Here is a 27,874-nt window from a genome sequence, read left to right as displayed (position 1 = left end):
CTCCACACATTACCTACAGAGGGCGCTGGCCGTTTCCAAGTCCATTCGCACTACTCCTCCGCTGAGCACGTGACTTTAAACCAATCACACTGAAGATTTATCACCCTTGAGCCCTATTGGCGGAACGTCTGTAACCTGCGGAGGCCGTTGGAAATGTCATGTGATTCGTATTGACCAATGAGCGCGCAGCTGAGAGGAGCGTTCCGGCCAACTAGCAGCCAGCAGACGGGGCAGCGCGGTGTGTGTGCCCGGCCCTGCGGTGTCAGGCTGTCGGCCATCTTGGAGCCAGGGTGTGTGTACTCTGCCCTGTGGATTCTGTAGTAAGGTAGAGCAGCAGCTGCCAGGCAGGTTCATCATATCGTGTAATGAGGGGCTCCTGTATGCAGCCGCCATTGTCAGAGCTGGAGGCCATCATTATATCATCACTATCACTCATACCTTTAGCTTACTCAGCAAATATACTGTGTTTCAGTTGATGATGTTTATAAGAGCTTTGCTTGCTGTAAGTGAATGTACAATATGGTTTATATCCAAAGGCTGAAAATCCATCCTGATCCTGGGATTTCATATACTGTGAATGGAGGGTTTCTTAAAGGGGATCAGGGCACATCATATATATATATATGGAAGGCTCCTTAGAGGGGATCAGGGCACATCATATACATGGAAGGCTCCTTAAAGGGGATCAGGGCACATCATATATATATATATATATATATATGGAAGGCTCCTTAAAGGGGATCAGGGCACATCATATATATATATATAGAAGGCTCCTTAAAGGGGATCAGGGCACATCATATACATGGAAGGCTCCTTAAAGGGGATCAGGGCACATCATATATATATATATATATATATGGAAGGCTCCTTAAAGGGGATCAGGGCACATCATATACATGGAAGGCTCCTTAAAGGGGATCAGGGCACATCATATATATATATATATATATATGGAAGGCTCCTTAAAGGTGATCAGTACAAGTCATATACATGGAAGGCTCCTTAAAGGTGATCAGTACAAGTCATATACATGGAAGGCTCCTTAAAGGGGATCAGTACAAATCATATATATAGAAGGCTCCTTGAAGGGGATCAGTACAAATCATATATATAGAAGGCTCCTTAAAGGGGATCAGGGCACATCATATACATGGAAGGCTCCTTAAAGGGGATCAGTACAAATCATATATATAGAAGGCTCCTTAAAGGGGATCAGGGCACATCATATATATGGAAGGCTCCTTAAAGGGGATCAGTACAAGTCATATACATGGAAGGCTCCTTAAAGGGGATCAGTACAAATCATATATATAGAAGGCTCCTTAAAGGGGATCAGGGCACATCATATATATGGAAGGCTCCTTAAAGGGGATCAGTACAAATCATATATATAGAAGGCTCCTTAAAGGGGATCAGGGCACATCATATATATGGAAGGCTCCTTAAAGGGGATCAGTACAAATCATATATATATAGAAGGCTCCTTAAAGGGGATCAGGGCAAATCATTTACATGGAAGGCTCCTTAAAGAGGATGAAGGCAAATCATATACATGGAAGGCTCCTTAAAGGGGATCAGTGCAAATCATATACATGGAAGATTCCCTAAAGGGGATCAGGGCAATTCATATACATGGAAGGCTCCTTAAAGTGTACCTGTTGTTATAAAAAACCTTTGACATTTCATAGAGACTTTCTGGCTAGTGTATATAGCATAGTATATATGTGTTATACCCTGTCTACACTATGGCCCACATTTATGATGGGATGGCAATACCCCTTTAAAGAAAAGCAAAATATGACAGTAACACGGGTATAATATGCGTCTGTATTTGGAATCTTGTAATAAGCTACATTTAATAGTATGGAAAATTGTTAGTCTGTATATGTAAGTATATACGGCTATTTATCCATACAATGATCAATTCCATACAGTAATCTTTCTGCTTCTGGTCATGTGACGTGTCGCATTGTGTCAGCTCTCCTCACCTTGCCATTATAGGAAAGGCTTCTTCCCCTGTGAAGTAACAATCCAGAAGGATCTTTTCTTATGCCGCGTTTACACGGAACGATTATCGTTCGAATTTGCACGAAAATGAAACGAATTCGAACGATAATCGTGCGTGTAAACGCAGCGAACGATCAAAAGACGAGCGAGAAATCGTTCATTTTGATCTTAAAACATGTTATCAAATCGTCGTTCGCAAAAAATTTGCAGATCGTTCCAGGTAAACAGTCGTTCACCGATTTAACCTATGTGCGAGATAGGCTTAAAGCGTAACTGTCATTTCAGGGCCATTTTTTTTAAAACATTAAATATCAACAGTACAAGCGATTTTAAGAAACTCTGTAATAGGTTTTATTAGGGCTGGGCGATATTGGCCTAAATTATTATCGCGGTTAATCGTACATATAGCCGCGGTAACGATAACTGAGCGATAATTATGACACACCCCTTTTGCAAGCCACACCCACTTGACCGTGCAAACCTAGTGATACTTTTTTTTTATACTCTTATTAAAAAAAGTAACTCACTGAGCAGCAACACAAGGCTGGGACATATAGGCTATTGTCCTTATTATTATTTGTCATTATTAGGGGTCTCAGTAGAGACCTGGACGTGTATATACAGGTATACAGCCATTACAGGATATGTATACACAGGTATACAGCTATGTACATAGTACAGTATCTGTATATACAGCTATGTACACACTACAGGACGTTTATATACAGGTATACAGCAACATAGCTGTATACATGTCCTGTACTGTGTACATAGCCCTATACCAGTATATATACATCCGGTAGTGTGTACATAGCTGTATACCTTTTATATACATGTTCTGTAGTGTGTACATAGCTGTATACCTGTATATACACATCCTGTAGTGTTTACGTAGCTGTATACTCAAATATGCAAGTCCTGTAGTGACAGTATTATTTATGTATTTATGCACACACACTACAAGATATGTATATACAAGTATACAGCTATGCAGATTTTCCATTAATAACTCATGCACACTCAGCTAAGCTGAGCATTCATATGTATTATAGAATTACAAGAAATAGTTAGGGGTATCTGGGCAGAAGGGGGGGGGGAGCAGCTGGGGGGATCTGGGCAGAAGGGGGGGGGGAGCAGCTGGGGGGGGGATCTGAAGGGGGGAGCAGCTGGGGGGATCTGGGCAGAAGGGGGGAGCAGCTGGGGGGATCTGGGCAGAAGGGGGGGGGAGCAGCTGGGGGGATCTGGGCAGAAGGGGGGGGAGAGCAGCTGGGGGGATCTGGGCAGAAGGGGGGGGGGGAGAGCAGCTGGGGGGATCTGGGCAGAAGGGGGGGGAGCAGCTGGGGGGATCTGGGCAGAAGGGGGGGGGAGCAGCTGGGGGGGATCTGGGCAGAGGGGGGGGATCTGGGCAGAAGGGGGGGAGCAGCAGCTGGGGGGGGGATCTGGGCAGAAGGGGGGGAGCAGCTGGGGGGATCTGGGCAGAAGGGGGGGAGCAGCTGGGGGGATCTGGGCAGAAGGGGGGGGAGAGCAGCTGGGGGGATCTGGGCAGAAGGGGGGGGAGAGCAGCTGGGGGGATCTGGGCAGAAGGGGGGGGGAGCAGCTGGGGGGATCTGGGCAGAAGGGGGGGGAGCAGCTGGGGGGGATCTGGGCAGAGGGAGGGGATCTGGGCAGAAGGGGGGGAGCAGCAGCTGGGGGGGGGGATCTGGGCAGAGGGGGGAGATCTGGGCAGAAGGGGGGGGAGATCTGGGCAGAAGGGGGGGGAGATCTGGGCAGAAGGGGGGAATAAGCTCTATCTCCTTCTCCCAGCCGGACAGGCGCTGACCCGCTCCACATACCCGGGAGTGAGCGGCCGGGGGTACATAAGCTGTATCTCCTCCTCCCCTTGTAACCCGCTCAGCATTGGTACGCTTGTGGCCCCGTCGGACGTTCATACAGGCAGATCCCGGTCTCTGGAGGAGGAGACCGCAGGATCATGTGATGGCGTCCCTGCGGGTGCTGGAGCTGAATAGCGGGATCTAGGGCCGCAGTGCAGATCCCCGATCCCACTATTCATCTCCAGCACCCTCAGGGACGCCATCACATGATCCTGCGGTCTCCTCCTCCAGAGACCGGGATCTGCCTGTATGAACGTCCGACGGGGCCACAAGCGTACCAATGCTGATCGGGTTACAAGGGGAGGAGGAGATACAGCTTATGTACCCCCGGCCGCTCACTCCCGGGTATGTGGAGCGGGTCAGCGCCTGTCCGGCTGGGGAGGTTATAGGCTGGTGCAGGATTGCAGGGCGCAGGGGCCGTTGGGGGGCGCTCTGTCAGGCATGGCGGGACGGCAAGTGCTATGACACATACAGCACACTGTGCAGCACTGAAATACCGCAAATACCGTCCTGGCGCAGTTGAGGTCGGTTTACCGACGCCAGAGACGGTATCGGTATTTTCACGGTATACCGCCCAGCCCTAGGTTTTATGTACTAAAAGAGTTTCCTTCTGTAGTGAAAAAGCAATCTCCCAGCCTCCCCCCTCACATCAAATGAAGCAGGATTTCTGTCTCCATTATGTGGCTATGGAAAGGGGAGGGGCTGTTAGGAGTGACTGAGCATGGAGCAGTCCTGCACAGCACAACACCCTGCAATCTTCTCTCAGTAAGTTCATAGATAAGCACTGACCTTTCTGACCCCAGAATCCTGCAGTTTAGTTGCCCAGAGAGTCTACAAACAGCTGACCTTCATGTCACCTCTTCCTGCTCCCTCATCTCCCTCGGCCCCTCCCCCCTTCATAGGCTTACAATGGAGAGAGCAGAGCCCGTCTTCACTGGCTTCTCTGTAATGAAGACGTGTTTGCCTGATAATGCACAGATAAGAAGTCAGGGGGGGAGGCAGGGAGATTGCTTCTTGAGTACAGAAGGAGGCTTTTTTGGCTGATGAAACCTATTACAGAGTTTCTTAAAATCGCTTATACTACTGATTTCTGCAATAAAAAAAAAAACATGACAGTTACTCTTTAAGCGATCGCAAAACGATCGCTAAATGATTTTTCCGTACGATATATCATATAGCAACATGCGAAAAGTTATGCTAGAATAGCCCTCCAGCTGTTGCAAAACTACAATTCCCATCATGCCTGGATAGCCAAAACAATAGCATTAGTTGTGCAGCCATTATGGAAATTGTAATTTTACAACAGCTGGAGGGACCCGAGCGGGACACCTGCTCACTAGTTAGAAGTGTATAGAGAAAACGGATTGGGCACCCAGCCAGGCAGTGACGTGGCACATGATGTGCCATAGTGAAGGAAAACACACACAAATCTGCCCCATTATTTCTTGTTGTAGGATTTGAAGATGGATCTATATAGGGATGACTTCAGCGGGGATACCTGCCCACCCGTCAGTGATTTTTTGCAGCCTTTGCTCCCGGATCCCAGCTCCAGTTCTGCTGCTGCCGTGTTGAGTGATAATCTGGGTAATAATAAATGGGAAGCAGGTTTGTTGAAAAAAAGAATATTCTTTAATTGTGTCTTATTATGGTTTATGATTGAGCCCAGCACATATATCGCAATGTAGAAGCTTAAAGGGAAACTTACAAGTTAGAACACTCAAACCTGGTGTTACTATATGGTCAGACACTGAGGATGAAGATTGTTCTCTTACCTTCAGCCTCAGCGCTGATTATGTAAATTAATTAGTAAATTATGTTCGGTGCCATGGCCGAGACAGGAACTTTCCAGAGCAGGAGAGGTTCTCTATAGGGATTCATATAAAAAACCGAGACAGAGTTCCTGTCTCGGCCAGAGATGTCAGCAGAGAGCACTGTGTCAGACTGAAACAAAACACATTTCCTGCAGGACATACAGCAGCTAATAAGTACGGGAAGACTTGAGATTTTTTTAATAGAAGTAAATTAAAATTCTCTAAAACTTTCTGATAGCGGCTGATTTGAAAGAAAAGGATTTTCGCTGGAGTACCTCTTGTCTTGCTCCGCCCCCTCAAGGCCTGCATCCCTGCATCAGCCAGACACAAAGAATCATTTTAATTCAGCTGTGATTTTATTCCACCAGATCTTGGCCTCTTTGATGGCAGCATGTTACTACCGAACAAGCCCTGCAAAGAGAAGGCCACTGTGCTGGACTGCAAGGTGTGCGGAAAGGTCTTCTCCAGTGCAAGCTCCCTCAACAAACACATCGTGACCCACAGTATGGAGCGAAGTCACATCTGTAAGGTCTGCAAGAAAGCCTTCAAGAGACAGGACCATCTGTATGTACTATGGAGTAATAAAAACTGACAAGGCTTGAATAAGAAGCTGCTTATTTATCATCTGCAGTAGGTTACCTTTAGGGTAGGGTAACACGTACGGCTTATGCTCTAGATTACATGCTGTGTTCAGTTGTATATCTATAGTCCTCAGCATATATAATAGTGTGTACTATCATTAATGCATTAAAGGCACAAAAATTGATTGATGACCTATTCTCAGGATAGGCCATCAATATCTGAGGTTTGGGGTGCTGATACCTGGTAGCCCTGCCGATCAGCTTTAGGCCCTGTCTACAGTATAGATCCAACTGTGGAAGGGATTGACGATTGGAAGAGATACCAAGTATTAACACCCCAGAAAGAAGCAAGAAAGAGCCAGTACCAGGCACCTCCGCACTGCATGTGACTGACGAAAGCCGCCACCTCATCCAGTCAACTATGTAGCAATAGATCAAGGCGGTTGTATCCATCGAAACGCTTTGTTGTTTGATTACTTAGTGAACATTTCTGGAATTGCTGGAGACCTTCCATCTCCCACGTGGTCGATTGTTACCAGGTATCAGCACCCGATCAACTATTTATGGCCTATCCTGAGAAAAGACCATTGAGCAATTATGTTGGGAAACCCCCTTTAATAGAAGATTTTTAGTGCAATATAAAGCACATTATAGGCTGCTGTCAGATAAATAGAACTCATATGTATATGTCACCAGTAAACAAAAAAAAAAAGATATAATTTTTTAATGAAATCTACACTGTTCTGCTCCTCTCTGATTCCTCTGACATGTTCTCCAACAGCCAGGACCAGAGCGCTGCTAATAGAAATGCCTCATGAATGTCCGAAATGATTGATGCACATTGCTGTCTTTTGTATACCAATAAAATCTTGCGGATCCATCCAGGGCTGTGGAGTCGGAGTCGTGGAGTTGGAGTCGGAGTCAGAGCTAGTTTTGGCTTGAGTTGGAGTTGGAGTCGGAGCTAGTTTTGGCTGGAGTCGGAGTTGGAAAAAAATGTACCGACTCCAGCTTTGATATGAATTTTACAAGTTTTGCTCATAAATATATATTATGAACAACATTCCAATAGGACACTGGCCCTATTACATAAGGGGGGGTCATGGAAAAGTTGTCAGTCACTATTTGGCAGTTTGTTTCTGAGCTGGAAGAGTCCATTGTGTGGGGGGAGATCTGTGCTGTTCTCTTCCTGGATGCTGGATGACTATATGAGCAGCAGTGTAATATGAAGATATCCTGTGTAATATAGAGGAGGAGGAGAAGACATAAGTAGTGTAGCAGTAACCTCTGTCCTCAGTGTGGTGTTTTCTCTCTGTGAGAAGATTGTGTGTTTTTCTTTAGTGTTCTATGGCTGCAGCTGTGTGTGTGTGCACGCTATGGCTGCAGCTGTGTGTGTGTGTGTGCACGTGCTATGGCTGCAGTAGGTTGGCCGTGTGCTATGACTGCAGCAGGCTGTGTGTGTATGCTATGGCTGCAGCAGGCTGTGTGTGTGTGCTATGGCTGCAGCAGGCTGTGTATATGTGTGCTATGGCTGCAGCAAGCTGTGCGTGTGTGTGTGTGCACTATGGCTGCATTAGGCTGTGTGTATGTGTGCTATGGCCGCAGCAAGCCGAGTGTGAGTGTGTGTGGTGTGCGCTATGGCTGCAGCAAGCTGTGTGTGTGTATGTGTGCTATGGCTGCAGCAGGCTGTGTGTGTGTGTGTGTGTGTGTGTGCATGCTATTGTGTGCCTCCACAGTGACCTTCTATATCACTGTGTGACCTCTATATCACTATGTGTGACCCTCTCTATATCACCATGTGTGACCCCTCTCTATATCACTATGTGTGACCCCCTGTATATCACTACGGCTGACCTCTATATTACAGGTATCTGGCATTGTTAGCAGTGTTTCTTTAAGTATGGTGAATATGTAGTTAGAAACATAGAAGACTGTCAGCAGAAAAAGACCACCTGCTCCATCTAGTCTTGTTGTGAGTAGTTCAGGACATGGAGGCTGGAGACTGGCTGCATCCACTGCACACACAAGAGAATCTGCTTTATATACAGTATTCCTTTATTTACTCAGAAGTCGCCCCAGGATCATGTAGGACATTAGAGAGAAGCTGCTGAGCCAGTGTGATAAATAACTCCCCTGGTATATGACCAGCCAGTTATGAAGGAGCAGGAGTCAAAGTTGGTCCTGATAAAATTCAGGAGTCGGAGTCGCGGCTTACCGACTCCACAGCCCTGGATCCATCACTGTATGGAGGCATTATTACATTAGCACAAGTGAGTGCATCCAGCTGCTTGACTATACAGGTCCTGGCTATTGGAAAACATGTGACCCTGACGAAGAGGTCAGCTAATGGTACTGGGAGTCATTATTTTTGGATGTACGTTTGTTAGATGTAGACTTTAGAATAGTTTAGAATCTAAACTAAACTTTAGATTACTGCCAGTTTCAGAGAGATATGGGATACTTAAGGTGGTCATACACCTTCAATACACGTTATCTCTCCAATCTTCCTCATATACATTAAAGGGGTTGTCAAGCCGAAAAATTAGTCTGGCAAAAGTAAAAAATCTAGTGCAAGAAGGGGGAACATACTAAAGAAAGTATGCTTAGCTGTCCCTACGCCCCTGCAGTGCCGTACTACCACTCCCGGACCCCCGCTGGCCTCCTTCAGCACTCCCTCTTGCAATGTCATGACCCAGCTGGTGGATTGCCCAATCAGCCAGTCAGTGACTGGGGTAGGACACCTCTGCAGTCGCTGACTGACCAAGCGGGCAACTTATCAGCCGGCTCTGGTACTTTTTATCAGGAAGCTGTGGGAAAATGAGGTCCAGTGTCAGATGCAGGATCGGTAATATGGCAGTGCGGGGGCAAGGGGACAGGTAAGTTTACTTTATTACGTTCTTCCCTATCTGCACCGAATTATATTTATTTTTGCCAGTCTTCTCCTTTAACATGTTCCTGTGTTCTCTTTGGGAAGAGGTAAGTGGCAGCCAGACTGCACTCCTGTGAAGGGGATCAAGTCTATGGAGCCCTGACTGCAAAGGGGACCATATATGTCCTACTTTTTAGCAGAACACATCAGTGTCCACGCAGGGATCCTTTTTGGACCACCCCATAGAGTCCCTTTTTCTGTTCATAAATCAGGTTCCCGGTTTACAGAAAAACTGACGTGTGGATGAGGAGAAACTAAGATAACATTTCTTCTTGGCTGGAGTTATCTGTGTAAGATGTTACGTAGCAGTGTCTGTAGTTATGCCCAATGCTGTCATTGAACTTACTGCAAACCGTTTTGCTTGTCTTTAGGGTGGGACACATGCTAACACATTTGAAGATAAAGCCATTCGCCTGCACAGAGTCTGGATGCAGCAAGAGCTATTGTAATTTCAGGTCATTGAGGAGACACTGCGAGGTTCACCATGGACTGCTGACAAAACAACAGCAAGGACCTTGTTTAATACCAAGCAAAGACCTAGAGACTGCCTCCACCCCACCAGTCATGCCCAACAGCGGAATCATCGGAGGCCCAGTAACTCAGTTCTTACAGCAGAAGCTCACATCAAATATGGTGGTCATGCAAAGTCCCACGGTCAACCAAGTCCCCCAAATGATGACTTCAAATAGTAGTACTTCGAATGAAGCTTTTGCCAACATGAACACTTATACTTCAATTAATTCAAATTGCCAAGTCTCCAATGATCCAGACTATGTCAGGTACCCAAGGCCTTCAGCAGATAACTCTCTATGGAACCTCCTTATTCTGCAAAGTCAAAAAATCCAGTCCATGCAGGATCAGCAGAACAGTTACTTGACTAGGTCTATTGATGAAGCCACAGTAAATGGAGGATATAAAGAGTCCTCCGCAGGATACCTAAATAATAAGCACATGGCAATCTATGGACATGAGCCTATCAGGGTACAGTACTCACAAGTCACACAAGGGGCAGACTTCACAAGACTTACTTTACAGCCCAGTCAAAATTCTGAATTCCAGGTCCAAAATCCAGCAAACTTTTTTCTGGCACATTCTCAGCCTGAGAGATCTCAAACTGCACCCCTAGGTCTCCCCATTATGTCCATACATCAATGTATTCCACAAACAAGTGGCACAAGAGGCTTTGGTGACCTGCGGAGAGACCCTCAGGGAGGGACACCATTATCCAGGATCATTGGGGCTGCAGAAAATGTGACCAATAAAATCCAAGCTGGTCCAGCAAAAGACCAACCCAGAGTCACTGGACAAGGGAGTCAACAACCACCATACAGCAAGAGTGAAAGATTGTTGAAGCTTGGGACAATTCAGTGCATGTCAGCCATGAACAAGGACAAGTTGTGGTTTGATCTTTCTAGTATAGGGTCCCTAAGTCAGCGGCCTCCTGAATCATATAAATGCCAAGGAAATGAGAGAATGGACAGACTTTCTATCAGTAGCCAGGGGGTGAGTGGAAACAGTTTTGCAGGATGTCATGGCAGTTCTGAGGACTTCTACACTATCTATACTACTGATAGCCAAAGACGTCCCACCACATAATAGTAAAAAAGAGTATAACATGATTCTTCATCATGTTACAAATCTCTGCTTGCTGTAATTGAGTTGACACATTCCTGTGTATGTTTGGAGGCTGAGTGGTTTGTTACAGTGTATCAGGCTTTATTGGCCATTCACCTGTGTCACAGATAAAATGTAGACAGGTTTTCAGTCTCTGGATGTAAACAGTGAGCAAAGATCTTGAAAATGGCACGGAGTAGGATGTATATGTATATGAGAGTTGCAAACAGTCTCAATAAGCATTATTCACATGTGCAAGGTCACATGGTTATAAGGGTAGGGTAGTATCAAGGTTATATCCGTGCAGTGTTGATTTGCTACCACTAGATGTCACCAGTCTACAAGGCTTCTAGAGACAGGAAAGGTAAAAGTGCATACAAAGGGTCATATAAGGTACTGCTATTTTCTATGGAGATCTTTATTATTACAGTGCCATGTGAGAAGGTCTAGTTTTGGAGAAGTTTGGTAAAAAAATTGTACACAGCTCATTCTGTTAAGTCCTGTCATAGACTTTTTATCAGTGCATTGACTTTCTAGCTGACACTCAATGATCCCAATTTCCAGTAGAAAAGTGGCTGCTTATTTACAACACTCTATGTGAATAGATTATTATGTAATATAGGTTTCAGTTTAGTCTGTTACAGTGGGCGCCCTTGGAGCGATACTGTGCTATGTGATCTTATTCTCTAGGATACCCATATGCTGTGTCACAGCATATAAGTATAGGATGTTCAGATGGGACAATCCCTTTAACCCTTTCACACACCTAGTTGCAATAGTACAAATTAGTAATTGGGCAGTCCTCACACCACACTGTAGGAATACAACGTATAGTAACATACAGCCGGCACACCGCGGAAGCAGACAGATTTTGGAGACAACCAATATTTCCATTTGAAGGGGTTCTCCCACTATTACAAGTTAAATACAAGGTATGTCCTCACTTTTAAGATAGGGAATAACTATCAGCTTGCAGGGTCTCACTGCTGGGACCCTCTCAATCTCCCTGTAGAAATAGACAACCTCTGTACTCCCATGGAGAATGAATGGAGCAGCAACAAAAGTGTCACCTGCCGCTCCATTCTGATGGGAGACTTGGATTGAAGGGGGTACCAGCAGTTTGAGACTGGGTAGTTATCCTGGGGACCCACTAGTGGCCATGACCCAACACCCACAAGAAATTGATTATAGATGGATTAATGTGACTTTCGGTTGCACCTACATGTGGATTGCAACATGATCCTAATCCCTTAAATTAGATGAAATGCAGCATTAGGCTATGTTCACACAACATATGTTTTATATAAATCACGGCCGTTGTTGCACTATACAACGGACGTGATTTATGCAAAACTTAGGTTGCATTTGAATGAATGTAATCCCGGACGGATTGTATACACATAGTATAGGCTCCAGCTGGGATTCCTCCGGCCGCACGAAAAAAAACCTGACATCTCAGTTTTCTGCGTCTGCTATTCATTGAATAGCGGCCACAGAGAACCTGTCAGTTCACACAATGTAGCGTGCAGCTCCGGCCGCATGCTCCATCGCGTGCAGCGGTGAATTCGGATGTGGGCGCGCACATACTCAAGTACCGGCTGGGATGATCTTCAGTAACACCGGCTGTTTTGAGACCCGGACGGGTCACAGAACAGCCGGCGTTATACGTAGTGTGAACCCAGCCTTATCCCTGCAGTGTGACATGGCGATCTTTCACTGCATGACCCATGTTGTAGCCAAAGTGGCCATGTACTCCTAAGCTTTAGAAGCCTCTGATACAGATGTGAATGTGGTTTTAAAGTATTACAATATTGTTTCTTTTATAGGATGATCAAAAGGTGGATATGGGAATCCAGCAACATAAAGTGGAAGCCACAGTACAATCTCTAGAGACAGGGTCCTGGACTACAAAGGACACCAGGACTGCAGGACACCTTGTTATCCCTGTGTCTGTGCCCTTCTCTGAGAAGGGACATCAGGGAGAGGACAAGGTGAGTTTTTAGGGCTTTTCGTCCAGGTGTACTTGAAGGAGTTGCTCCGAAGATTAAGAAATTATTTTGGTTGCTGTTGGTTCCATATTGGGTCCCTGTTGTTCTGTATGGACCCTTACAGCTCTTGTCTTTGATTTTTAGGTTATTGGAATTAGAAATCCTCCAGAAAAATATATTACTCAGGAAGGGAAAAAGATAAGACCTTATCCTAAGCCATTATACATCCCCCCTCCTGTCGAAGAAAAGAACGCTACCCCCTTAGGTTTCTTCCAGAGCAGTATGCGCTCACCACACACTCCGATTTCTGACTGTCTCCACCATGTTGCCCTGCAGCCTCAGTATACGCCTCCTCCAATGCTGAGCCCAACCCGCCGAGGTACAGGCCTCTACTTTAACACTTTTAGCTCTGCTTCCAGTACTAAGTACCATCCTCCTAGTCTTGTTGGTGAGTATTGCTTTCTTTACCAGTGCTTCTCAATTCCAGTCCTCATGGCACCACCAACAGGTCATGTTTTGAGGATATCTCATACAAAGACACCTGATGCACTGAGTATAATTATATCACCTGTGAAATACTAAGGAAATCCTCAAGACATGACCTGTTGGTGGCCACGAAGACTGGAATTAAGAAGCACTGCTCTATATAACATAAAGAAACATAGACACCATGGTATTGATGTAACAGAGTGTATTCCATCTGCAGAGAAAGACACCGGAGGAATCTGCCTGGTTAAGGACAGCATAGAGTTTTCTGTCCAGCCGTAAGTTCTCCACCTTTTAGATTTATCTGACAATAAAATGTTCTTACTTCATTGGTCCCTGAATTGTGTCTTAAATTTTTTGGTATGTCTCGCTTCATTACTGGAACCCCCACTACTACCCCCACCATTTCAATGATAGCTGAATTGTGTCTGTAATTTTTTGGTTTGTCTGGTTTTACTCTCATCTACATTGGCAGCTATAAGCAGTGAATGCAAATAGTTTGCTTTAATTAGTTTGCTTTATGTGACCCCCCTGTCTTTACTCAACTCTTCCAGTCTCCACCCACCCCATGTTTCACACCTGGTAGTGGTGATTAGCTAAATCGCTATATATTGTGGGACCTGGGTCATCTGTGCTCCCCATTCTAAGTGTATAGCAGAATTATAACCAGAATTGGAACCAGTAGTGAACAGAAGATGACTTTATTGTATACTGTCTCTCCTGCTCACTCTTATCCCACAATGTCCATTTTAGCCATTTCCTTTGCTTCTCTTGTCTTCAAACTGTTCTTACCCGCCAACTCCCACAACAAGCAATAACCTTTTTATTTCTCCATCCCTTTTACCCATTGATCTGAACCCTCCTGCTATGCTTTTTCCATACATTAAATCTTTTATTTCAAAATGCTTCCAACACCTATACCTCCTGTTCTACTCGCACCTACTTTCTCTGTATCTGCTCCTTCTTGCTGGATCTCATGCACCCTACTGCCCTCCTTTCATCCATCATCCTCCTCTACACCACGCCGCTTATCTAACACCATACTCATCCTCCCCACCCTCTTTCCCCCTGTCTCTTTCTTCATTGTACTCTGGCACCAACTCTTTCTTTACCACAACTTACTCTTCTTAGGCCTAACTGAAACATGGCTGACCCCTAACGACATACTGACCCTTGCCGTACTGTCCTACGGTGGGCTCCAATTTCCACACACCCATCGCTCTGGCCACAAACAGGGTGGCATTGTTGGCCTCCTGCTAATTGAGAACTGCTCCTTTACCCTAACTCCTCCTTTCCCTACCCTCACCCTCACCCCTTCCTCATCTACTCCCCCTCCAACCTCCAAGTGGCCATCATTTACCAACCATCAGGCTCTGCAACAACCTTGAACAATTCACCACTTGGATACTGCACTTCCTTTCTACAGACATTCCCACCGTCATAATGGGCGACTTCAACATCCCCATGAACACATCTTAAACAGCTGCCTCCAAACTCCTATCACTAACCTCCTCCTTTGGCCTCTCACAATGGTCCTCTATGGCCACTCACAAAATAGTCACACACTGGACCTTATTTTTACCCGCCTCTGTCCCATATCTGACATCACTTGCACACCTCTCCACATCTCTAATCACAACTTCCTAAATTCTCCTCTCTTTCCCTTAACTGCCCCCCCCCAGTCAAGAACCTTTCTGACTCCCTCCTGCCACTCTCCACCATATCTTCTCTTAAGAACACTGATGCAGCCACAACCGTTTAGAATTCCAGAATTACCTCAGCTTTTGACTCCCTCACACACAACGCATCTACAGACACACCTACCTAACCAAACAACTAAGGCGAGTGTCAAGGACTACCAAGCATCACTGAAAGACAACCCACTCCAAGGAAGACTTCCAGACACACAGACAAGGACTACAAACAGGATTACTTTACTTTCCTCATATCCTTTTTGCCTTACTATTCTAGAAAACTGTTTAACACCATCAAACCCTTTTTCATCCCCTGCTGCCATCCCTTACATCTCTTATCTCGCCCATATTCTTCAAACAGAAAATTGATGACATCCGAGAAAGTTTCACCTTACAGTCCCCTCATTTCTCCTCATGCCTGTTGAGTGCTCTTCCCCACTAACTCATCTCATCAGTGAATTTGCCGAAGTTCGGGTTCGTATGAACATGAACTATCGGCTTCTGATTCCCGCTGTCTGCCCGCTCCGTGAACAGGGTGGATACAGCCTTATGGACCGCCCGGAAAACTGGGTGGATACAGCCTTACGGACCACCCGGAAAACTGGGATACAGACATTGGCATAGGCTGTATCCCAGTTTTCCAGGCGGTCCTTACGCTGTATCCACCCTGTTTACGGAGGCTACAGACAGCAGGAATCAGAAGCCGATAGTTCAGGTTCATACGAACCCGAACTTCGGCAAATTCGATCATCTCTTACTCACCACCTGCGCACTTGACTTAATCCCATTCCACCTTATCCCCAACCTCTCCTCAGTGTTTGTCCCAGCACCAAGTCATCTCTTCAATCTATTACTAACCACTGGCATCTTCCCATCTCCATATAAATATGCAACCATCACACGCATCCTTAAAAAGCCATCCTTTGACCCTGCCTCCTTCTCCAGCTACCGCCCCATCTCACTTTTACCCTTTGCCTTGAAACTCCTAGAACAACATGTCTACCATGACATATCTTCCCACTTTTCATCCAACTAGCTCTTTGACACCTACAGTCTGGCTTCTGCCATTACCACTCTACAGAAACTTCCCTCACCAAAGTGGCCAATGACCAGCTAACTTCCAAAGCCTCCCGCCAATACAAATGTGCTCCTTCGACACATTTGACCATCCTCTCCTCCTACAAACTCTTTCATCCCTTGGTGTCACTAGCTCAGCACCCTTCTTGATCTCCTCACCACACTTTTAAGTCCCTATTCCACAGAACATCGCGTGGAATAGAAGGCAACGATCAGCCGACATCGTTCATGTCGGCTGATCGTTGCAGTCGTTTGTTTTTCAACATGTTGAAAAACAAATGACTGATACAGCAACAATCCGCTGCTGTGGAATAGGAGTGTCGGCAGCAGACGCTACTGTATGCTATGGGCTGCCTGCGAAACAAGATAGATAAAAAAGTGACTCTGCCTGGCAGACTATACCCTCCTACAGACACCAAACTCAGTTTTAGTCTGGTGTCCGTAGCAGGTAGACACATTTCTGTAAAAGGTACACACAGCACTCCCGTCCCCTCACACCATGGTTCCCCCCCCTCCCTGGGGACCTCCTGGCTGCAGCTCCTCTTCAGTGGTGGCTGCCCGTGTCCCCGTAACCTCAGTTTCCCCTCTGCTCTACTTGGGGTCCCTTTTATGGGGCTCCGCACCATTTAACTGCCGGCTTCCACTCCTCTTCTCCCTGGGCTGCATTTCTCTTCCCCTGCTCCCCAGCCGGTGTTCCCCAAGGCTCCCGGAAGTCTACATTTCTGGCGCTTTGTGCCACTGGCTCTCCGCTGCTGGCCTGCTCCTCAAAATTAGTGCCCAGCTTTGGCAAGAACTAGGCTGCAGTGTGGGCCGGCGCACGCTTATGGTGTCAGGGGAGACAGAATGCACGCCCATCCGCTGCTCCTTCCCATTGGCGTGCTCTGCTATGATTGATGCTTCTCCGAAGCCCCCACCTTTCTGTGGACGGCCGTCTCCAAGTCTGCCTTAATTGCGGCTGGTTCAGCTCTGCGCCCTGCCTTTGCAGTCTCCTGGGAACAAATAGTTACTCCACGACCTCTCTGGATGCTCCTCGTGAGGACTTGCTTTCTGTAGCCTCGCAAATCCTTCATGCCTCCAAGTACTTATGTGATGCTTCCCAAGAAGTGACTTGCCTCTCGGCTTGGGTGTTGGCAAACTCTGTAGCCATCCTCCGCTCTCTTTGGCTCAAGTTTTGGTTGGCTGATGAGGCTTCCAAAAAGGCTCTTACTTGCTTTCCCTTTGCAGGCAGCAGACTTTTTGGTGAGCAGCTGAACAAGATTATTTCAGACGCTACTGGTAGAAAGAGCTCCTTGCTTCCTCCTGACGCCCCCAGCCTCTTAGGCGTTCCAACAGGTTCTGCTCCTTTTAGGCAGCTGCGTGTCATTGCCCTGCTAAGGATACTCCTCCTGCTCCCTCTTCCAGGAAGCCCTCCTTCATGCCCAGGCAGCCCAACTACCACTTTTCAAAGGGCTCTGCCCCCCAAGTCTTCTTCCTGAGGCTCTTTCCCCACTTGAGTCTTTCCCTTGAGTGGGGGGGGGGGGGGGGGGTCATCAGCTCTTCTTCAAGGAGATGTGGTTTGCCTGTGTGACCAATGTGTGGGTTCAAGAGGTGGTTATCCTTAGGGTAAAAGATAGAGTTTCTGTCCATTCCACTCCCACGATTCTTCGCATCAAATCTCCCAAACTTCCACAAGGCTTTCAGAGCTTTTTCGGGTGAAAAACTCCTCCCTCAAGTGATTGTGGTCCCAGTCCCCCCTTCTGACCGATTTTCGAGAAATGTTATCTAGTCCTACGCCCTCTTCCTTCCCTCCTTTCAAAGGTCGTCTCTCCTTTTCATGTTAATGAGGACATTGTCCTGCCTACTTTTTGTCCAGCACCTTCCCATCCTAGGGATTGTTGTTTGGACCTTGTTTTGGATAAACCTGTCCATCACAGCTTCCTTCCGCCTCTCTGTATCCTTACTCATTGTTCCAGAGAGTCCACGCAAAGGGCTTGCTTCCTCCAAAAACACTGTTGGCCGTTGGATCAGGGCAGCCATCTCCGAGGCCTACCATGTCCGTGGAAGGGCTCTTCTCTTTTGGGTCACTTATTCTACTGGAGTCTCTTGGGCTGTTCATCATCAGGCCTTATTATGCTAGGTCTGTAAGGCTGCCACCTGGGCTTCGGTTCACACATTTTCCAAGTTCTACCAGGTCCATGTCTTAGTTTCTTCCAATGCCAGTCTGGGCCATAAAGTTCTGCAGGCCGCCGTGGATTAGGCGGGCCACATAGGGATTATTTCTTTTCTCCCCACCCTCTGGAACTGCTTTTGTACATCCCACTGTTGCTGTGTCCCCCAATGATAGGCACAACAAGAAAGGGTTTTTGTACTCACCATAAAATCACAGATCTTGTACTGTTTTGTACTCACCGTTCTCGTAATGTTCCTGTTTGTTAACCCCTATTGTTTGTATAGCGCTCTGGAATCAAGGGTGCTTTAAAAATTATTAATAATAAAAATACATTTTGGATATTCCTTCTTCAAGGCACATTAACATCGGAGATCAGTTTCAGGCAGTAATCCCGGAGTGCAGAGGTCACTCAGGACTAGAAAGAGAAGAGGAGAAGGCTGATTTGGTCTGGAGACCCTGCTTAAACACTGAAGAAAGTAAGAATTTCCTCAAAAGTTACAGGGACAATGATGTGTTTACATCCAGCATGGCCATATATACTGTTTTTCTCCCAAAAAAAAGACGGGGTCTTATATGATTTTTTTTTCTCAGAAAAAAGGGCTTTTGTTTTTTGGAGCACTATGGTAATGGACAAATCTAAGAGTCCATTTACACAGAAAGATTATCTGCTAAATATTTAAAGCCAAAGCCAAAAACAGACTATAAACAGAGATCACGTCGTAAAGGAAAGCCAGAGATTTTTCCTTTTTTCAAATCCATTCCTGGCTTTGGCTTCAAATCTTTGGCAGATAATCTTTCTGTGTAAATGGACCCTTACACTGCAGCAACTGACAAGCTGCGTTTTGCCAAGCAGCTGCTAGTAAGGTCTGTAGCAGATTATTGTAGAACACGGCAGGCATCTCATAATAAACACCACTAATCACCTGTCCCTATCCAGCGCCGGATCGCTGCTCTGAGACCTCCGCCGGGCTCCAGGATCTTCTTTTCAACTGACGTTACATCCCAACTGATTGACAGCCTGCTCAGCCAGTCAGTGACTGGGGCGGCACACCGTTCCAGTCACTGATTTGCTGAGCGGGCTGTCCATCAGCTGGGTCAGATGTCATCAAACTCGGGGGAAAATGCCTTCTGGTGGTGGTCCGGTAGACACTGGGACGGCGCTTCATAGGCAGGGGGGTGGGGTGGAGTGCTTGGTTATTATGTTTCCCCCCTGCCTGCTGCCAGACTTCACCTTCAGTGCTTGCCTTATGTGTGCTGTGCATTTTTTGACCAAATGACCTTAGTGATGAAACCTAATTTTCGATTTTATAGCATTGTATAGCTATAGCATCGATTTTTTTTTTATAGAAAACAGCCGAAATGAAGGCAATTGCAAAGATGTAGAATATTCCGTTCCCTGCTGATTTAAAGTGTCACTATTGTAATAATTTTCTAAATCAACAGTTGATGTTTTTTTTTACGTAATCATGTATCCAGGTCCAATCTCCTGCTTTTTCATCTTGTGCTGGTTGAAAAAGAAAAAAAAAACAGAGACTTAACACAGGATGTCCCGGTCAATTGCGCTGTTTGATACACTGTACAGGCCAGGTCTTTCTGTGTTTAGTCTGGACTGGACCTGGATACAAGTAATGACCAAAAAAGAAAACAAATACTGATTTTACGTAGCAAAAAATGTCTTTATTAAATACACATTTAAAACAATTCACATATATATTTAAAACAAGAGAGATAAACCAAACATTAAAAAAAACGGCGGCTATCCTGGAGGTATTTCTATTGTAACCACATCACATGTGCTGGGATCCCTTGACCTACAACTTGCATCACAAACCAGGGGGATGAATTCTGAAATCTCATACAGTAGGGTATTATGATACTTGTATTGCAAATAAAGTGCTAGTGCATTCAATTCATAAACAAACCCACAGCCAATTAGTTAATCTCTTGGCCCCACCCCATCATATCCAGGGATCCAGCCAGTCAGATACCTTTTGCAGTGTAATATCGTATGTCTCCTCCAGGACGCCACCACCCCGACGCGCGTTTCGTTGCCTTCGTCCGGGGGCAATAGCTGTAGTAGCAGTTTAACGACTGTCTGCAATAGACCTAGATGGACTAGCACGCTCACTTTACTAAATTATAGGTATTGCAGGTAGACAAAACCGTGAACTGGATACAAGTAAGTATAGCTTTGTTTTACAGCATGATAACTAATAGACAATAAATTAATTAATTAATGTAAATTGCAAACATATATAGTTAGATCACATCCCCTGATGATTTACATTTTGAAAGTACGCGGAACATTATTTAATAGTAGTGACAATGGCCATTTAAAGCGATAGGACTAAGGATATACAGGTTTTTTTTTTTAATATGTCACCTAATTAGGGGTGAGATCCTGGTGGCGCCATCCATTTTTTAAATCGCTGCCCATACACAAATTGGGCTGCTCTATGCACTATAGGTAGGCCCAGTTTCCCCAGTGTACCAATATTCGGTGTACTAGGGGTGCGCCAGGCCCGACTCCAGTGCAAAAAATGGCACAATTTGCATAAAAAGAAATTGGCTAGGTGATATAAAATAATTTTTTTTAATATCCTTAGTGGCACATTCACTTTAAAGACTTCAAAATATGGTATATTTTACTACAACACCCTGTATTTCTGTGGATTAAATAAACATGTAAAACAATGTTAATCCAGTGCATTTGTCTATATGAATCCCTGGTAATTGTTAATGTCTCTTGCTTCATCAGTGTCCAATTTTGTAAATCTTGCCTGCTCTAGTGCTGTACCCGGGGGAGGCTGCAACCTGGAGCTCAGTCTGCACTGTCTGCATTTTAGCCAGGGCAATGTCATGGTGAGTCCTTCAGTCTCAGACCTGCTCTACTGATCAGCGGCAATGATGTTGTTACTTTAGTAAAGGTTAAATACATTGTAATGGTGCGTTTACACAGAAAGATTTATCTGACAGATTTTTGAAGCCAAAGCCAGGAATGGATTTGAACAGAGGAGAGATTTCAGTTTTCCTTTATGACCTGTTCCGTGTTTATAGTCCATTCCTGGCTTTGGCTTTTAAGATCTGTCAGATAAATCTGTCTGTGTAAACCATAAGGGTGCCTTCACACCTACCAAGTCGGCCAGGTCCTGGCAGATCACTGTCAGTACATACACGCAGCGGTCTGAATGTAAATCTGCCGGCTGCTTAACCCCTTCTGATGCCGGCCGGCCGCCTCCCGCTCAGCTCTGTATACATTACCTCCTCGCTCCACGGGGTCCCGGCGTCCTGCTCTCCCGCCCGGCCAATCAGTGGCTGCGGCAGGGCAACACACTGATTGGCCGGGCGCTAGAGCAGGACGCCGGGACCCCGTGGAGTGAGGAGGTAATGTATACAGAGCTGAGCGGGAGGCGGCCGGCCGGCATCAGAAGGGGTTAAGCAGCCGGCAGATTTACAAACACGCAGCGGTCGTTCAGACCGCTGCGTGTATGTACTGACAGTGATCTGCCAGGACCTAGCCGACTTGCAGCGTTATTAACGCTGCGAGTCGGTAGGTGTGAAGGCACCCTAAGTCATGTTTTTAAATAATAATAAATTGCAATAATTAATAATTTTCCAAATAATAGTAATGATAATAATGATAATTACTGTAATTTAGGTGTCACTGCCGTTTTTACAAACGACAGTGACTCTTAACTCTATTAAACTTCAGCGAATTTTTTTTTTCCTTTTAAATCAACTGGTGTCATAAAATACCAAAGATTTCTAATTTACGCCTATTAAAATATCTTCCAGTACTTATCAGCTGCTGTATGTCCTACATATCTTTATCTATGACATATAGCAGCTCATAAGTACTGAAAGACTGGAGATTTTTTAATAGAAGTAAATTAAAAATCTCTTCCACTTTCTTTCACAAGTTGATTTTAAGGGAAAAATATTTAGCTGGAGTTTCCCTTTAATTCCAGGCTGTACATATAAAACATGGAGTTTAAAATCAAGTATAATAAACGTGACAGACGAAATAAATAAGATGAAAAAAATAAGGCACCTATTTTCTCATGTTTGGTTCCAGGAAGCGCTGGATAAACTTTTAATGAAAGAACCTCTTAAACTTCTGCCTCGGTGTCTTGCAGATTATCACTATGCTGGTAAGAAAACCCTAACCCTTTCACAGGCCTATAGATAATAGTTGCATACAGCTTAGCAGGTAAGACGCCAATCAGCCATGATGTTGTAGGTGACAGCTGTTTTGCGTTATCCAACGCTTCTCCAGACCCGTCGGGAGAAGCGTTGGATAACGTGAAACTGCTGTCACCAACAACATCATAGCCGTTTGGCGTCTTACCTGCTAATCTGTGTGCAACTATGAATTTACCGAAATAAATAAGCACAATGTTCTGCACGATTTCATGGTGAGTGCCGCTTCCTCTTTACACTAAGATTACTTTGGACATTGATGTTTTTTGGCTGAGCACCCCATCTAGCGCACCCCTCCGCACCACTGCACCCAGCAGTTCACCCGCAATAGTGGGAAAAGACTCCTAGAGGCATCACTAGCTGTGCCGGTCTGTGTCTTTACTCTTTGGCCTATAGATAGTAGAAAGGAGGTTAGAGAAGGGCATGACGGTTATGCGGAGGCCTAGAGAGAGAGGGGTTCTCATCTTTTCAGTATGTGCTGTTGTAATAAATGATGAGATATTCCTGGGTACATTATATGGAAATGGAGCAGTACATCAGCGTCTTATAGACAGATCCCTTCATCTCTAATATCATGAATCCCAGTTTGTCAGCCTGTACACGTAGCAGCAGATTGCCTAGCGTACGGTAGGCATGGGCCGATGCATCATCCGACCTGTTATTGGCATCTTTCTGACTCTTTTTTTGCTCGTACAGATCTGCAGACTGATGTATAGGTTTTCTGCAGGTTCAGATCACTGGTCAGCAGCTGAGAAACGTCAATTTAAGAAAGCTTATTCCAAGGAAAGGAAGAATTTCTCCTATATACAATCAGTGGTAAGGATGCAGCAAACTATTCTTAATATTTGCCATAAAATACACCCCCAAATAATTATTACAGTGTAAGTGGTACATGAAATAAAGGCAGCACCTTCAGCTGGTATAGGGGCTGTGCTATAGGGGACAGAGATCATGTTGGCCGCATTTCCTGAGCTTCATCCCGGCCGATACTGCAGTACCAACGGGATGATCTTTCCTGCCGCAGAGTTCTGACACGGGCGCGCACGCATCAGAACTGCCCACTGCACACTATTGAGCGTGCGGCCGCAGCCACTTGCTCAATAGTGTGCACTGACATGGTTTTCTACGGCCGCTATTCACTGAATAGCGGCAGCAGAAAAGTGACCTGTCAGTTCTTTGCGGCACCGCTAGCGATCCCAGCTGGAGCGTATACCATGTGTGTATGCTTCGGCTGGGATCCCATAGACGGAGAGCTAACATATATATTCGTAATAATCATGGCCATGATTTTATAAAAAGATACGTTGTGTGAACATAGCCTTATACTGCTCCACAAGATATTGCAATACTCCATACAACCTGTGCATGGTGTGCTGCTACTTCTGGATAGCATCTATGTGTTCTTATAGTGTACTGCCTTTTTAAAGGGAATTGATCTTCACTGGTTTTTCCATAAGTCATTGGGCCGATATAGGCTGACAGGCAAGGTTCCTTAAGGTTAGGGTCACATGTGACACCACAGCAAATCACAACTTGCTTTTACCCGACTACATTATTGTTGGGATTTGGGTGTAAAAAATGTTTTTTAATTGCCAAATTGCAAAGAACTTACAAGCATTGCATGAAGTCAGTGGAGAAAAACTTAAGTGTCTTGTGATGGTCACACAGCAATATTGCAGTCTTCATGTCATGCAACCAAAGTTTTTGTCTAACCTTACCTTAAAGGGCATCTGTTCTAAGCTCGTGGGTACATATGATTGGCCCGGGGCAATACATAATTCTGTCCCCATGTCAGTGACTTTGTTTCTTGTTAGTTACTTATTTCCTGTCCTAAAACAAGACTAAACCTTGGCTATATAGATTTCAGAGAAGAGCGTATATCAGTGTGTGGAATACTACTACACCTGGAAGAATATGATCGGCTTCAAGAGACACCAGGCCCAAGACCAAGCACTCAGCACAGAGCAGCGCATGAATGGAGATGAACCTCATGAAGGAAAGGTAAGCAATGGAAGAGGCTTCTGCTCTGGTTTCCAGCAGCTGTATTTAGTAATATTGTTCTCTCTATGGAAAAAGCAGCCTGACCTGGGAGTTACAGTAAAGAGCAAAGAGACGCCTATCTGCAGCCAGAAGGAAACCGGAGATTGGGAATATTCTATCAAATTTGTATGTCAAGAGTGCAACAGGTATTTACTTGGTTCACAGTGAGTCCTCTGAAACAATGCCAGTCCCACTCTCATATAGGCAATAGTGTAGAAGGCATAGTTATATGGAAAGCTTTGGCTGGGTGGTTTAAATAGTGTTTTAAGCCTAGATCACATTAGGAAGACTATGGAGGAGATCTATTAAACTGGTGTAAAGTGAAACTGGCTCAGTTGCCCCTAGCAACCAATCAGATTCCACCTTTCATTTTTTTAAAGAATCTGTGAGGAATGAAAGGTGGAATCTGATTGGTTGCTAGGGGCAACTGAGCCAGTTTCACTTTACACCAGTTTGATAAATCTCCCCCTATAGGTGTTTTAGTGTCAACCCCTAACATGCATCTAAAAAGTTGTCCCAATTTTTGTGATCAGACATGTATAACTTATGGCTGGGAAAAGTTGTCAATTGTAGGTTGTTGTTTTTTTAACCCCATTAACACTTAAAGTTAGACAAGTAGTTACATGAGAATGGATGTAGAGCATTTGCATTTCTCTTCTGGATAAGTGGGAGGAATTGTGAGCCCGGACATCAGTAATAATACATTTTAACACTGCAACGTGTAACCTGCCATGACAAGGTCAGCAACCACTATTCTTTTTTTTTTTTTTTTTTTTTTTTAAGAGTATTTGACAAAATGAAGAGCCGAAATGCTCACATGAAGAAGCACCGACAGCAGGAACAAAAGGCAAGAACCTTCAGCTAAGAACAAGGAAAGTGATCAATCTCATGTTTATCTGACCGCATGATACAGACCTGTACTAATTTATAGGGACAGTCCACTCCTGGCATAGTGACGTGACATAGGGTCCTCACTAGAAGTCTGGGCACAGTACTGCTATATTTCCCAGCTCATAGAGCACATAAATACATTTGCTGTTATTCGCAGACACCTTTGCCATAGAGTTCTGTAGGATGATAAAATATGCATTTATGTAGAAAAATCTAACTTATAGCACTTCACTAAAATGACAAAATTTAGAGGAATATCTGGCAAACTAGCTTCAAAAGGTGCTTGGATATAGCGGTGGGCAGCATAAAAGGCTGCACAGTTGTTACCCAGAACTTTGGTTATTGGAGGTTTGTGATTTTTTTATTAGAACTTTTTGGTTCCTCTCTTTGACCCTTTACATTCCAGCAGTACTGTGTCCTGCACAGCTAAATGTTATGTAAGAAGCTATATCTTCCAGTGATAAAGTATGGACAGAAACAGTATCTTATACCCAAAGTCCTCCTCTCCCAAGGCTATATGGACAACGGCTGTATGACAATGAGGTCCTATCTTTATGATCAGAGCTTTTTAAAGTGACTTTGTACGCATAATCTGTCCCCCCCCCCCCCCAAACCGCTTGTACCATCAGATAGCTGCTTTTAATCCAAGATCTGTCCTAGGGTCTGTTCGGTAGGTGATGCAGTTATTGTCCTAAAAAACAACTTTTAAACTTGCAGCCCTAGAGTGTGTGTGCCCTAACTTTGCACCACCTCTCTGTCCCTCCTCCCCACCCTCTTTCCTATTCTTCTGCAGTGAAAATTACACAGGTGCCTTAACAATCCAGCCCATGTGCCGTGCTTACACAGGTGATAAATAGTAGAAAATCTGCCTGGGGCATTCCTAATGATGAGGAGGATGGGAGGTAAGGAAGGAGAGAGAGGTTGTGCCAGCCTAATGCATAAACAATCTAAGACCCGGCCGCTGGACACAGGGCTGCCAGTTCAAAAGTAGTTTTTTAGTACAATAACTGCATCACCTGCCGAACGGACCCCAGGACAGATCTTGGATTAAAAGCAGCTATCCGAGTACAAGCGGTTTTGGGGTGGCAGATTGTGGGTACAGAGTCGCTTTGAAGGGTTTTCCAGGCATAGAGAAATGTGCACTTTTTGATAGAAACAGCGCCACACTCTTGTCTTCAGTTTGGGTGCGGTACTGCAGCTCAGCTCCACTTAAGTGAATGGAGCTGAATTATTATGGCACACACAATCTAAGGATGGGTGGCGGAGTTTGTGCACAAATTAGCTGTGCTTTTTCTACTCCTGGATAACCCCTTTAATGAGCATTTATTTTACTCAGTCACTTGAAGGCCAGGCCACAGAAGCAACTTCTTGATTATTTGTGCAGCCCCTTTAAATTTCATTACCACCAGCCAATCATCCATTAATCACGAGGATTTAAATGGCTACACAGAAGACGTGATCCATCGACCATATTCTTGTTTGTTGGCCAATTGCTGGCCCTTTTAGGCTGTGTTTCCACATCTTTGTTTTAAACACAGTTGAAACCACGACCCCATTTCTTAACCAATAGTCGCACAATGTTGCTAGGATTATTGGTAACAAGTGGCTGTTGGTTAAAATCTGAACACACCCTCAAAGGTCCTTAACCAAGTTCCTAAACTAGACTTGCAGTTGTTGCATTATTCATAAGTAGTATGGTCATAGGGTCCATTTACACAGAAAGATTATCTGCTAAAGATTTGAAGCCAAAGCCAGAAACAGACTAAACAGAAATCAGGTCATAAAGGAAAGCCCGAGATTTCTCCTCTTTTCAAATTTATTCCTGGCTTTGGCTTCAAATCTTTTGCAGATAATCTTTCTGTGTAAATTGTACCATAGACACAATGTTGGCATTGCTAGTAATCCTAATTAATGAGGAATAGAGAGTGTATATTTCCCCCTGGATGACTACATGAACCAGGAGTAATTCACTACCTGGTTTAGCTTTAGGCTATGTTCCCACACAGTATTTTACAAACAAAACCAGGATTGGATTGAAAACTCAGAAAGACCATGTTCACACACTTAAAATTTAGTGAATGGCCGCCATTTAAATGGTAAATAATGACTAAAATACTGAGCAAAAATACTGTGTGGGAACTTAGCAAACAAAAAAAAAGATGCATTTGTGTGCATCCATTTTGATCCATTCTTCCATTGACTTCCATTGTAACAAAAAAAAACAAAAAACAAACAGATCAAACTGATTGCAAAAACATAGTGTGAACCTAGCCTTACATGGTTTAAAACAAAGTTAAAAAAGTTTTTTTTTTTTTTTTTTACAGATTTATTGCTTGGTTAGGGGGCATTCACACATTCCATAAATACAGTCCATGGAAAATCAGCTTCGGACAGTGATTTAGAACTCCCGACATCTTCCATACACAGACCATAACTACGTAATGCGTAAATGCCCCCTTTAACAGTGTTGAGAGGCTCAGAAATGTTTTTGCCATCCTGGTCACAGTGGACACACAGCTGCACCTCTCCTTATGAG

The 27,874-nt window shown here is 44.9% G+C and overlaps 1 protein-coding gene across 8 annotated transcripts; it reads left to right on the top strand.

The window, feature by feature from the left end:
* ZNF541 (zinc finger protein 541) lies at positions 1-27,874 on the top strand. Of its 8 annotated transcripts, none has more exons than XM_069943355.1 (15): positions 1-290; positions 5,336-5,486; positions 6,061-6,256; positions 9,571-10,702; positions 12,640-12,804; positions 12,946-13,249; positions 13,508-13,565; positions 18,562-18,683; positions 20,966-21,069; positions 22,283-22,358; positions 23,135-23,223; positions 24,268-24,408; positions 24,484-24,593; positions 25,231-25,294; positions 27,663-27,874. In XM_069943355.1, the coding sequence occupies exons 2-15, from the start codon at positions 5,345-5,347 to the stop codon at positions 27,699-27,701; spliced, it is 2,742 nt and encodes a 913-aa protein (XP_069799456.1). In that variant the 5' UTR covers positions 1-290; positions 5,336-5,344; the 3' UTR covers positions 27,702-27,874. The 8 variants fall into 8 exon arrangements, with proteins under 8 accessions (XP_069799456.1, XP_069799454.1, XP_069799455.1 ...); XM_069943353.1 differs by having other exon boundaries at positions 1-325; XM_069943354.1 differs by having other exon boundaries at positions 1-344.

The sequence above is a fragment of the Dendropsophus ebraccatus genome, chromosome 10 (genome assembly GCF_027789765.1).
Source record: "Dendropsophus ebraccatus isolate aDenEbr1 chromosome 10, aDenEbr1.pat, whole genome shotgun sequence".
Taxonomy (NCBI): Eukaryota; Metazoa; Chordata; class Amphibia; order Anura; family Hylidae; genus Dendropsophus; species Dendropsophus ebraccatus.
This window is presented reverse-complemented; position numbering and strand designations above follow the sequence as displayed.

What these genes read in the sequence shown, in the direction of transcription:
- ZNF541 (XM_069943347.1), top strand. Translation starts at nt 476, where the DNA reads ATGATGTTTATAAGAGCTTTGCTTGCT. An exon ending in CTGCTTAAACACTGAAGAAA is followed by an intron (nt 18,684 to 20,965) that starts GTAAGAATTTCC and finishes TTGCTTCATCAG; the next exon opens with TGTCCAATTTTGTAAATCTT. An exon ending in TGCAGATTATCACTATGCTG is followed by an intron (nt 22,359 to 23,134) that starts GTAAGAAAACCC and finishes GGTTTTCTGCAG; the next exon opens with GTTCAGATCACTGGTCAGCA.